The sequence below is a fragment of the Cornus florida genome, unplaced genomic scaffold, assembly GCF_030987335.1.
Source record: "Cornus florida cultivar Cherokee Brave unplaced genomic scaffold, ASM3098733v1 CherokeeBrave_3.0.0_Hap2_Chr11, whole genome shotgun sequence".
NCBI lineage: Eukaryota > Viridiplantae > Streptophyta > Magnoliopsida > Cornales > Cornaceae > Cornus > Cornus florida.
Genome location: NW_026775581.1, coordinates 103,343,357 through 103,355,926, shown reverse-complemented (window position 1 = coordinate 103,355,926; position 12,570 = coordinate 103,343,357). Strand labels below are relative to the sequence as shown.

The following is a 12,570-nucleotide window of genomic DNA, read 5'->3' as shown; positions in this document are numbered from 1 at the left end:
CCCCTCCTTTTGAAAATATTCTATACGGACCTCCTTTTTGTTACGAGACGAAAATGTGGATGACGTTAGCCACTATTTTTATTAGAATTCCTAAAATGCCCTTGTCTGTATAATTAAATAAACATTATATTTAAAAGATATATATATATCAAGCCTTCATTTGGTTTAGTTGGTGATGGCGGCAAGGATCTGTGACGGCGACGGGTTGTGGTGGTGGGTATCTGTGATGGCGACGGGTTGTGGTGGTGGGTTTAAGACGGTGAGGCTGTGAGATGGCGACGGCGAGGCTGTGAGATGGCGACAATGAGGATTTGTGATGGCGGCGACGGGTTGTGGTGGTGGGTATCTGTGACGGCAACGGGTTGTGGTGGTGGGTTTGAGACGGTGAGGCTGTGAGATGGCGACGGCGAGGATCTGTGACAGCGAGGCTATGAGACAATCTGATTTCCGACGAGCTCGGACCTGAAAGTTTCGACCGAAGGCGGGTACGATTCCTCCAGCACTGTAAGAGAATTTGGACTAGAAACATGAATTTGCTGATCTAGTCCTAGTTGAACTAAGGCGCCATGAATGCTGACCATGGCTGGTACAAGATTGGAAACTTTCGTTATGTCCCCGCCGGTGAAGAGCTCGTTGCCCACCGCTATTCCGATGATCTTCGTGGCCGGAATATATGTCTTTATGGGGGTATTAACTCTTCTCGCTCTCCAGGGTTGCGCTTAGAGTCAGTCCGGCTCTTCGTCTCTCACTCGAAGGAAGTCTCGAAGGTTCAATGAGTCAATTCCTTCTCCCAAGTGCGATCTCCATCTTCGACCACCACCAATTCCAATTCAAAACGATCACAAATTTCCAGAACACAGAGAAAAAAAAAATCTAGATTGCAGATCTTTTAACAAACTTGGAATCCGAAAGTGAAAAAAAAAAAAATTGTGAATTCAGAGTTTCCATAAAATTGAAGGATCGGAAAGTTCGTCTATGGATTGTGGTGTAGAGAATATACTAGAAAAAAAATATGTTAATTTTTTAATTTTATTGATTAAAATGAAAAGCTCACTAGCTCCCTTTATTTTTAGGTCTATGAAATTTTTATCGCATGAATTTGATCTATATGCTTGTTTTACCATAAAATATATATTTTTATATTTTTTGGTATTTGGTTGAATATAAAAGCGGTATTTTCAACTTTCCTAACCTGAGCAATAAAGAACATTCGATCTTAGTATTTTGTCCGCATGAACTCGACGATTTATCATCTTCTCTCTCTTTCGCCGGTGGCTATTGTTTGACGCTGACAAGTATTTCCAACGCCGGTGAGCTTTTCTATTTTCAGTGGTAGTCTCTTCAGATTGGTATTCAGTATTCATTTTCAACCAATTTTTATGTTTTTTTGGTTCAAGTAAACTATTATTTGAGGTGATTAGGGTTTTGAATCATGATATTGGTATCGGTTTGTTTGATCTATTATGATCAGTTCAAAGTGTTCTCTGTTCTGTACACACACATGAAAATTTTTATTGACATTTTGCTTTTGGAGAAGATGACAAGCTGATGTCATGCCTACCCAATAACTGAGAGGGGTAATTTCGTAATTTCAGATGCCAAGGAGAGGGTATTTCAGTAATTTCAACAGTTCTATTAGTGTATTTAACGGTCTGTCACAGATAAGGGAGGTCCATGTAAGATATTTTAAAAAGTAGGGAAAGTGTGCGTAATTTCCGGAACAGGAAAGTGCCCTCATATAATTATGGCAAACCTTAAGAAAGGTTTGTGTAAATTATCCAAGTAAATATGACTTAAGATGGAGAACATTTACTATTAAGCTAAGCCTGGCCTGTTTGGCGATGTCGTTAGAATGAAAAAAAAAAAAAAAAAAATTTAAATGCTTTTATTACAAGATAGTTACTATGCATGCATTCATCCATATGAGGTGAAAAGAAGGAAAAATATAAATTACAACAAAAAAAAACCTCTTGCTGGTAACTGATCCGGTAACTGATATATTTTTTATAGAGGACCACACTTCTCATTGTCACTTAAAAGTTAGAGCAACATAACATCCTTTCGGAATTTATATTTTACAGTGTGGTTGGTAAAGATTTTTCACAGTGCTGTTTTTCAAAAACAGTAATAAAAAAACGAGGCAGAAAAATTAAAAGGGAACAGAGAAACGAGTTCTCGGAGGTATAGTTCTGTAGGGTCTTTTGTGCTGGTAACTGATCCGGTAACTGATATATTTTTTATAGAGGACCACACTTCTCATTGTCACTTAAAAGTTAGAGCAACATAACATCCTTTCGGAATTTATATTTTACAGTGTGGTTGGTAAAGATTTTTCACAGTGCTGTTTTTCAAAAACAGTAATAAAAAAACGAGGCAGAAAAATTAAAAGGGAACAGAGAAACGAGTTCTCGGAGGTATAGTTCTGTAGGGTCTTTTGTGTATTTTTTAAATTTTTTTTTTTTCCTGAAATGCATGTCAAATTTTACAAGAAGAAATTTCAAGTGTACATTGTCAGTCATTAATTTTCAGGATATGGAAGCTGTGAAAATTTGAATTTCAGATACTGTCCTAAGTGGTAGTTCTTTTAACCTTCTTTTTTCTTTTTCTTTTTTTTTTTTTTCTTTTCTTTTTTACTTTTTGGGAAATTAAACATGCTGGTGACTAGTAAAAAATTATTCAGAATCACATTGTGTGCCATTCTTAGGTAAATTGAAGAGTCACATTCTTGTTTTAGGTAAATTGACTAATAAAAACAAGCACTATTTCATACAAGTAACCACAGTGTGTTTCTCTTGGTTATAATACTAACCTCTATCTGCTGTCTCTAAAACGTCTTTACCATCAGTAGGTGCTGTCGTTGCTTCCTCCAAGCGTTTCGGGGTGTACTTCTCCATCAATCTGTTTATTTCAGTATTGAACTCCCTTTCAATTTCAACCTCTTCTTCCCAGTGCCTTTTCTTCATTGAAATCTTCTTTTCTTCATGATCTTCTATCAGTTTCTCCCTCTCTGCAACAAATTCTTCCACCTCCTTGTCCTGAAATTCAATGAATTTTGCAATTTCCTCCGCCCTATGTACAGGGTTTGGAAAAGAAAATGAGAAGTAGAGAAGAAGTTCATAATAACTTGGGCCAAAAAGACCAGCAAACATTTTTTTAGGCCCTATATCCAAGGATTGGAAAATTAAATAAAAATAACAGAAAACATAGGAAAGTATATATTAATTTATTGACCAAATAAGACCAGCAAATGGTTCGGCCACATAATTATTAAACCAGCCACAATCCTGATCAGGCATACAAATCTGAATGCACATGCATTTAACCAATAAACCATATATCCGAGCTTTGACTTCCCGCCTTGTTTTTGGGGAAGCCACACAGATCAAAAAGCCAGTGACCCAACACCTAAACTAACCAAATGACTGTATAAGCAGCAATATAGTAAGGTATGCTAAAACATAGAATCATTTATTCACATGCAATGCCAGCACTCAAGAGCACAAAAAGGGCATATTACCTGTGCCTGTGATCAGATGTAGTATTTGTTTGTTTGACTTTCTCCCGCTCCTGTTGTTGCATCTTCTCAAAACTGTCCTCCTTTGCATCCCGGTCGTCCTGAATGATTCTGAGTTGTTCCTTGAAGAACTGTTCCAGATAGTCCATCTAAGAAGAATAGAACACAGCAACCATGAGGAAAGCGGTACCCAAGAGAGAAAAAGAAAAAAAGAATTAGTAGTCATGCGCATGGCAGGACAAAGAAAAAAAAAAAAAAAAACTCCACCTAATAAAAGAAATGAAAGAAAAAATGAACACATTCACTATCTGTTGCCCTCATTCCGAAAAAGCGGGGGGCATTGGATCTTAGGGATTTTCGCCCTATTAGTTTGGTGGGTTGTGTCTACAAGTTGATTGCCAAGGTGCTTGCTTCTAGATTGAGAAAAGTTATGGATGGTATCATTTCGGATTCTCAAAATGCTTTTGTCGGAGGTCGTCAGATTTTGGATTCAGTTCTTATTGCGAGCGAGTGTGTGGACTCCAGATTACGTAGTGAGGACCCGGGTGTTCTTTGTAAACTGGATATAGAGAAGGCGTATAACCATGTGAGTTGGAGCTTCCTTCTTTACCTGATGGAGAGGGTTCAGTGATAGGTGGAGGAGATGGATGCACTTTTGCATTTCCATTGCTCGGTTTTCGATCCTTGTAAATGGTGCTCCTTCCGGTTTTTTCTCTAGCTCAAGGGGCTTGAGACAGGGGGATCCTCTCTCCCCCTTCTTGTTCTTGTTTGTGATGGAGGCCCTTAGTAGATTGATGAGAAGGGCTACAGAATTGGGTTTTTTGAGGGGCTTTCGGGTGGGAAGGGATGTTGCTTCTCAGTTGGAGATCTCTCATTTGATGTTTGCTGATGATACTTTAGTTCTTTGTGATGCGAATGTGTCCTAGATTAGATATCTGAGATGTGTTTTGATTTGGTTCAAAGTTGTCTCCGGCCTTAAAGTGAATGTGGGCAAGAGTGTTTTGGTGCCGGTTGGGGAGGTCCCTAAGATTGAGGCTTTTGCAGACATTCTTGGTTGTCGGACTGGGTCATTTCCCATTTCTTACTTAGGTTAGCCTCTGGGTGCTCCTTCGAGATGTGTTGGGATTTGGCACCCAGTGGTGGACAGATTCGAGAGAAGGTTAGCGGGTTGGAAGAAGCAGTATCTTTCCAAGGGCGGCAGGGTCACTCTGATTAAGAGCACCCTCTCTTGCCTTCCCACTTATTTTATCTCTCTTTTTTAGATTCCTTCTTCAGTTGCGGAGAGGATTGAGAGGTTGCAGCGTAATTTTCTGTGGGGGGGTAAAGGTGAAGAGTTTAAGTTTCATTTGGTGCGATGGGAAAAGGTTTGCAGGCCTATTCGGAATGGTAGGTTGGGTCTCCGTAAATTGGTGGCTTTTAATAAGGCCCTCCTTGGGAAATGGTTGTGGAGATTTGGTGTGGAGAGACATAGGCTTTGGAGGAGGGTTGTGGCGTGTCGTTTTGGGGAGTTGAGAGGAGGGTGGAGTTCTTTGGAAATGCGGGATCCTCGGGGGGTCGGGATTTGGAAATTTATTCAGAAGGGTTGGGATGAATTTTCCAAACACATTCAGTTTCGACTTAGAAATGGGAGGAGGATTCGCTTTTGGGAGGATGTGTGGTGTGGAGATTTTCCTCTTGCTCTCGCTTTTCCTCAGCTTTACAGGATTGCTTCGGATAGGCAGGCCATGGTGGTCGACTGTTATCATCTTGATAATGGGAGACTGGTTTGGAATGTTCGATTCAAGCATTTCTTTCAGGATTGGGAGATCGAGGAGGCCATTCGTTTCTTGGAGTTGCTGTATCGCCAAAGGATTATGGAGGACTCGGATTGTTGGTCTTGGGCAGTAAACTCTCAGAGGCATTTCGAGGTGAGGTCTTTCTTCAAGTGTCTCTCTTTTGATCCTGATGTTCGTTTTCCTTGGAAGTCTGTTTGGCGTTCCAAGGCTCCTCTTAAGGTGGCTTTCTTTGTGTGGACTTCGGTTCTGGGCAGGATCTTAACCTAGGATAATTTGCGAAAGAGAAGCCAGGTGGTGATCAATCGTTGTTATATGTGTCTTCGTGATGAGGAATCAGTGGATCACCTTCTCATTCATTGCTCTTTGGCTAGAGATTGTTGGGATTCGATGCTCGGTTTATTTGGGTTTTCTTGGGTTATGCCAGAATCTGCGAGAGGGTTGATTGAGGCGTGGAGAAGTTGCCCTGTGGGGACTCTCAGTCGGGATGCTTGGAGGGCTACGCCGCTATGTGTGTGGTGGTGTATTTGGCTTGAAAGGAATAGAAGATATTTTGAAGGAAAGGCGATGTCGATTTCAGTGCTTAAATTCTCGATTATTTCCACTCTTTTTTGTTGGGTTTCTGGGAGAGATCATAGATCGTTGGAGGAGATTGTTGATTTTTTGGCCTCTTTGAAGGCTTGAGTCCTTTGTGGCTTTTTGTATTTTTCTTGTGATCCGCTCCCCTTTTGAGTGTTTTTTATAAAATCTTTATTTATCAAAAAAAAAGAATGAGGTAATGTAAATGAGCATGTTTCAATTAGCCCTAGCCAATCAGCAGACATATTGAGGATCCATCATTTCAAGATAAAGTAACAACCTGACTACGAAATAAAAATCAATTTTAGACACCTCTATCAACCTAAATCTTCAAAACATGGAATAAAGAGAGTAAAGACATTCCTTGATTCAATTTTCTTATATAAAGGTTTGATTACTTAATAAGCTAACATTTGCAGTTTCATTTTTATACTGAATACACCAGGACATTGGCCTAGGTGAATGAGAGATCTCCTCCCCGGGTGAGTGGTTCAAGCCCCACATATGGCAGTGTGGTGTGTGTTTTGCTTGCCTACCAAAATAAAATAAAATAACGAAAGAGCATAGTAGAAAATGTGAAGTACAGATAAAAATTAGATATGATCAGAGATTCTGAGAATCTTTTTATATGTCAGTTGTAGAGTAAAGAAAAATGAGTTCCACGTAGAACAATGCCAATGTAAAATCACAAATTAGCAACAGGCTGAGGATTGTAATGGATCTGTTACTGATTTAAGTGTATCAAGAACTGAGCCTTTGCCACTGTATGATTCATGATCAACAGTAAATAAAAAGCTATATACCCAATGCACCACCACACAACCCCCAAGGATGGCAAGGTTCATACAAGGGATGAGACCTATAAGCACTCCCCAAACCCCAACGGCCCTACCCTGCCTAGAGTAGCCTGCAGGATCAAGTCATCTTGCCATCCATGATTCACCAAAAAAGGAAAAATAAAATGCAACGTTACACACAAAACTTCAGCAATAAATTGCAAATATATGCCCTTCATAATCAACGGCAATTTCCTCCCTCATCATTCATAAGACTGTTGCAGTAAATTACAAGCTCTGAAAAATAAAAAAACACAACTCTAATCATCATCTCTAAGTGGTGCTGTTAAAAACGTATATAAGAAGAAGATAAACAAGTCTTATACAAAGAAGTAGTTTAAGGGTGGCTAAGCAATTCGTGAAAGGTAAGAGTACATTGGAAAAGAAAAGAGCCCGCAAGCAAGAATAAACTTGCAGAAGTAGGAGTCAGTTTAAATCTCTATTAACTAAAAGCTCCAAAAGGTGGAATAAGAAAGAGAAAATAATTTGATTCAAATTCTAAGTTCACATTAGAGATACACTAAGCTAAGTTTATCAAACTGGTCATTCACTTTCAAGAGATTCGAAGATAGGCAAAATTGGACAAGGATCTGAGCAGTTCTTTATATGTAAGCGTATACTTTAGGAAATTAGATAACTAGACTCAAGCTATAGTCTACAAGGCATCCTAGTAATCTAACAGTGATATCTTGATATCTTAAAGTAGCTACCCAGAAATAACATATGCAAACTACAAGAACATGCAAAGAAGTGAAAATCAATTCACAGGGTTCAACAAGTAATGGAATTCATCAAATTGATAAGAAAGATCTATTTTATCTTCCGATTCATCCAAAATTAATTTTGTTCCAAAGGTTAAAGATGCATGTTCGAAATATCTTCCACCAATCCAAGGAAATTATAGATGGTATAACTAGGATTTTATTAAAATACAGGATGCTCATAAAAAACACAATGGCCAAAGGTTTTGAGGGTTGCAGTTCATATTAAAGTTATCATTTCAGGCACAAACACCACCACCTATGGTTTATCTTAAAGCGTACACACCCACATAATGTGCAAGGCAGTAGTGCAAGCAACCATCACCTAGGGATCAAATCAATCCCAACTAGCAGTTAACAATTACCTCTTCCTTGTTTTCTTCATGGTGCTTTTTTGTTCTTTGCCTCACAATATGATTTTCCTCTGTTGTTTTCCTCAGCTTCTCAGATACTATATTTAAAGACTCTACAAGGACTTTTGAACGCCTCTGTTCCTTCGCATCTTTGTTCTTGAAAAAGATAAGTTGCTCATTATCTTCACTCATTTTCTTCATATGGTCTACCACCATCTCTTGGTAGGATTTCATCTCAAATTTGAGTTTGGATTTACCTAATCAATCGCACAGCATACAAAACATAATTGTGTAACAAATTAGTAGAAGTACTCTTGTATATCCAAGACCAAAATAAATTGTGAATCTAGTTATCAAGTGTAGGTGTAGGCCAGGAGAGCGACCTTGAGAATGTTGGTTAAAGATATTTATGTCTTTTTTCTCTGCCATGTAGCCGTAGAGTTGGCGCTTCCCTCCAGGATGGAATAGAACACCACAACGATCCCAAGCCTCCCTATCTGTTCCTTGATACTTGAAATGCTTATCCAGACGCTCAGCCTCTAAATAACCCATTGCTGAGCTCTCAAAAATCAAGACACTCATCCCACGGTGCAACTGTGGACCATAGGAGTGTCTGGCCTTCACTGCGGAATATGGGCTAAAGTAATTAAGAAGTTCTTGATTTCCCATGCCAATCCACTGGAAACACAGTGCAACAAATTGAAAAATCAATTGAAATCAAGCAAACAATTTTATTTCATAAAAACCAAATATAATGCATCTTTTATGACAGCTCCGTTGATTAAAATTATACATATATCATCCCTATAAAGTATACAAGACAAAATTGACCGTACCTTACCATTTTCATCCTTCTCAAGTCTGGTATTCATAATGACAACCATGGGAGGCCAAACTATCTCATGATCCTTGACAGTTTCATCCAGACCTTTCCATTGGCCAAATGCTTCACCAGCTGGTATGACAGATGAGCCCCTCCTGCGCAGTTCTTCATCCAAAAGTTCTGCAAGTTCTCGGTGGAGCTTTACCCTGTTTGATCCTTTTGTCTTCGCGTGTGTCATAAGGGGCTGCAGGCCTCGGTACCAATCAATGGCTCCAGGCCCATTTTGACATGCTGGGCAATGCCACTCTCTTGCCGGTTCATTGATCTGCTCAACAGTTAATTTATCCAAGAAATCAAAAAATGCATTGAACACCTTGTTTTTCTTACGTGTTTCGTCGCTTTTTTTTTGGCTCTCATCTGATTCACAATCATCACTTAGGAGTTCATCATCTGTATCATCAACAGCATCTGAATCATCACCATCATCCCCAATCTCGTTGACCTTGTTCTCATTAACATCAAAAGGATGGGGATTCGGAATGATCTCATTTTTGCCCAGGCCACGTTCTAAAGGCAGAGTAGAAGCAGCTCCATCGGACTTCCACTTCCCACCTCGCTCCAAAGGAGGAGAAATTACAGGTCGTGGGCCAGTGAAGTTGCTCTCAATGCCTCTGTTAGATATTGGGATCTTGAACTTCCTCTTACAGGCAGTCTATTGAAATCATCATTTACTGTTGGCAAGCCACTGCCAGAACCCTTTCCTGATCCACTATTACTGCGCATGCCCTGCTTCTGAACTACATTTGCATGTCCCCATGGTTTAGGATTGGAATTCTGAGAACCCATGATTTGGCAGCACCGCTTCCTGCTCTACTTTTGGACTTCTTGGTATAAACCTCCCACTCACCATCTTGTGCCGAAACTAGGCTGACATCTGCCACACCATGGTTCAACTGACCAAAGCTGATGCTAGAGATCTCAGATATGTTTTTTTCCTTGGATGATGAAGACTCAGTAGTAACATAAATGAACGGCTTCGCACCCACTTTTCTCGAATTCATAGTAGAATCTGTCCAATGGTCATTGTCCTAAATGAAGATCCAATTGGCACTTGAAATGAAAATTAGACTTGGTGTTCAAACAAACAAAACCAGAATTCTGCCTGACATTAACTTATCAATGAGACTATCCAAAGGCAGAATTACAACAGCATGTCAATATATATAGAAATAAAGTATCTGGTAAATTTAGATACGAGACAATTAGAACAAGGTGTTCTATGGTCATGTGAACCAAAAGGACCAGTTTACATACATAATGACATTAAATTAATTTACTAAAAGCGAACTGCATATATAACTTGAAAATTGCAATTTACACATATGTGAGGGATGCAAGAAACATTTGTTACATTTAACATGTAACATATCCAGAAATCTAAAGAATTTACAGTAAGAAATTCAAAATAGATTACAGTTAGCAAAAGTCAGGCTCCCTCCCCAACTCCTGCTGCTCCAGGGAAACAAAAAAGTAAATAAATGCATAAAAATGATAACAACAACAACAGCAGCAGCAGCAATAAAAAGGCGAATAAGAAGAGGAAACGGCATATGTGGTTGGCTCGAACCCCCAAACTCAACAAAAGCCATTCCCCAACAAAAAACAACAGCAATAAAAAGAAGGAATGGCATATGTGGTCCCTCGAGTTGCATATTGGTTTTCCAGCTATTCTCATCACCCGCAAGGGCAGGCTGCAGTCTGTATGTCCATGGAAGAGGCTTCACCTTCTCCAAACCGCCAAAGAAGCATAAAGTATAGTGATTACAAATTCATAATTGTAAATGGAATTTCTCAAACAACTTACTGATCAAATGGGCAGTGAAGTGATACTAAATCTCCCTATATATATACACACACAATTATATAACGAGATAAAACAAATTAAACACCACTAAATGAATCGATGTCTCCATTTAAGTTTATTATTAATTACCTGATGCAAAAGACATGATAAATTTCAGGCTCAAAATAGAATAACAGACAGAGAATCACAATGAAGGACTACTAATGTATTAATAAATTCATTTTCACTTCACACAATGGATGAAATAGTACTTTATCGTTAAGAAGCTAATCAGAGAACCCACTTAATAGAAGGCACAACACACAGACATTTATACACCCGCGTAATAATGTCTAGCCTACAAGCAATCAAACAAACCGACTTTCACTCAGTCTAGTAAAACGTGACCTACATCACAAATGAATATGAGATATTACCTGTAAAAATAACAAACAGAAAAACAAATAAACAAACACAAAATCAGGGAAATAGGCAGAGAGATAGAGCAATAGTATATATGTGTACATAATATATATATATATAGAGAGAGAGAGAGAGGGGGGGAGAGAGAGATTAGGGGAACGACATCAGAGGAAATAATACAGGTAGGGGTGTAGGAAGACATGTAAAGAAACAGAAATTTACAGAGAATAAATCCACACAGTAGATATGCTTACTGAATAATATAGCACAAACAAGAGAAAATGGAGTACATAAAAACAACAGAAACGAACCGATTATGTATGTATTTATATATGTGTATTTGAAGAGAGAGAAATTATTGACGAGTAACATGTATAGAGAGAGAAAAAAAATTAGGGAAGCGACATCAGAAACAATGTAAAGACGTATACATTTACAGAGAACAAATCTACCGACGCAGTCCATATGCTTACTGAAGAATGCAGCACAAACAAGAGAAAATGGAGCAGAGAGAGCGACAGAGACGAACTGCTTATGTATGTATACATAAATGTATATATGTTTGGGGAGAGAGAAACTATGGAAAACATAAACACAATGGTTGAGCAGCCAAAAAGGATACAAAGAAACACTACCTGATAATTCCAGTCAGTAATAGCCAGAAATTGACAAAATCTGATCAAGTTCTCCGGCGAATTCTCCGTCGATTGTGCGACACAAAAAGCCCCAATGCCGTCCTATACAAGTTTTGCAGTCTATGAGCTCGGACTTCAAAATATTTGACAGTCGTAGATGTGACGTTAGAAAGACACAATCGTATAGAACCAGAGTAGCGGGTCCAGCTAGTGCATGTCGCTTTTCCGCAGAATCTTGTACGGTGGTAACAATTTTTTTTTTTGCTTTTTTTTTTTAAAAAAAATTTATCTATTAGAAGAATAAAAATTATTTTACTTTTTTAATAAATAAATAAATATATTGGTTACTGTAAATGAGACGACTATCCTTCATTTTTAATATATGAATTTATATTTCATTTTTTATTTTCACATTGAATTAATTTAAAATTGATGTATTATCTAATTTAGGTGTTGTTTTATTATTCAATTTTGCTATTAATTAGAACAAATTAAACGTTTATCTAATTAAATACGTTTAATAACACAATTTAAAATTTAAGTGACAAGATCGTCACTTATATTTTTTAGTTACCGCTTAAATAAAATTCAATTCTTAAAATTTTGAGTATTTATATTTTAATTTTATTAAATACCACCTTAGCCTTTTGTTCTTAGTATGGCAAGTGCCTGGTATTTCAAACTGTGCTAAGTTTTTGTTCTTATCTCAATAAAATTATTTAATCTTTTTTAATTAACATATTAGCTACTATAATAAAAGTGATTATACTTTTTCTTTAGCACATAAATTATTAGTTTCGGACCAAGAATTTGCGTGAGGGGATCAATGGTAAATAATTTTTTGTAATTTCAGGGGGACGATATAAAATTTTCATTAATATGCAAGTCATAAAAATTACTAATCTAAAACTATAAACTATACAAAAACCTATACAAATCATTACCAAGATGATATATACTGTGTATATATACACACACCCGTACAATTGCACACACATTGACACCACTTGTGCAAAATTTATTTCGCTTAA

The 12,570-nt window shown here is 37.9% G+C and overlaps 1 protein-coding gene and 1 pseudogene across 1 annotated transcript; both read right to left on the bottom strand.

Moving 5' to 3' along the window:
- Positions 1 to 148: 148 nt before the first annotated feature.
- On the bottom strand, positions 149 to 529 carry LOC132281722 (uncharacterized). Its single transcript, XM_059783397.1, has one exon. It carries the CDS (start codon positions 527 to 529, stop codon positions 149 to 151), a length of 381 nt encoding a protein of 126 aa, XP_059639380.1.
- Positions 530 to 1,606: 1,077 nt separating this feature from the next.
- On the bottom strand, positions 1,607 to 11,672 carry LOC132283627 (protein SUPPRESSOR OF GENE SILENCING 3-like; annotated as a pseudogene).
- Between the last annotated feature and the right edge of the window lie 898 nt (positions 11,673 to 12,570).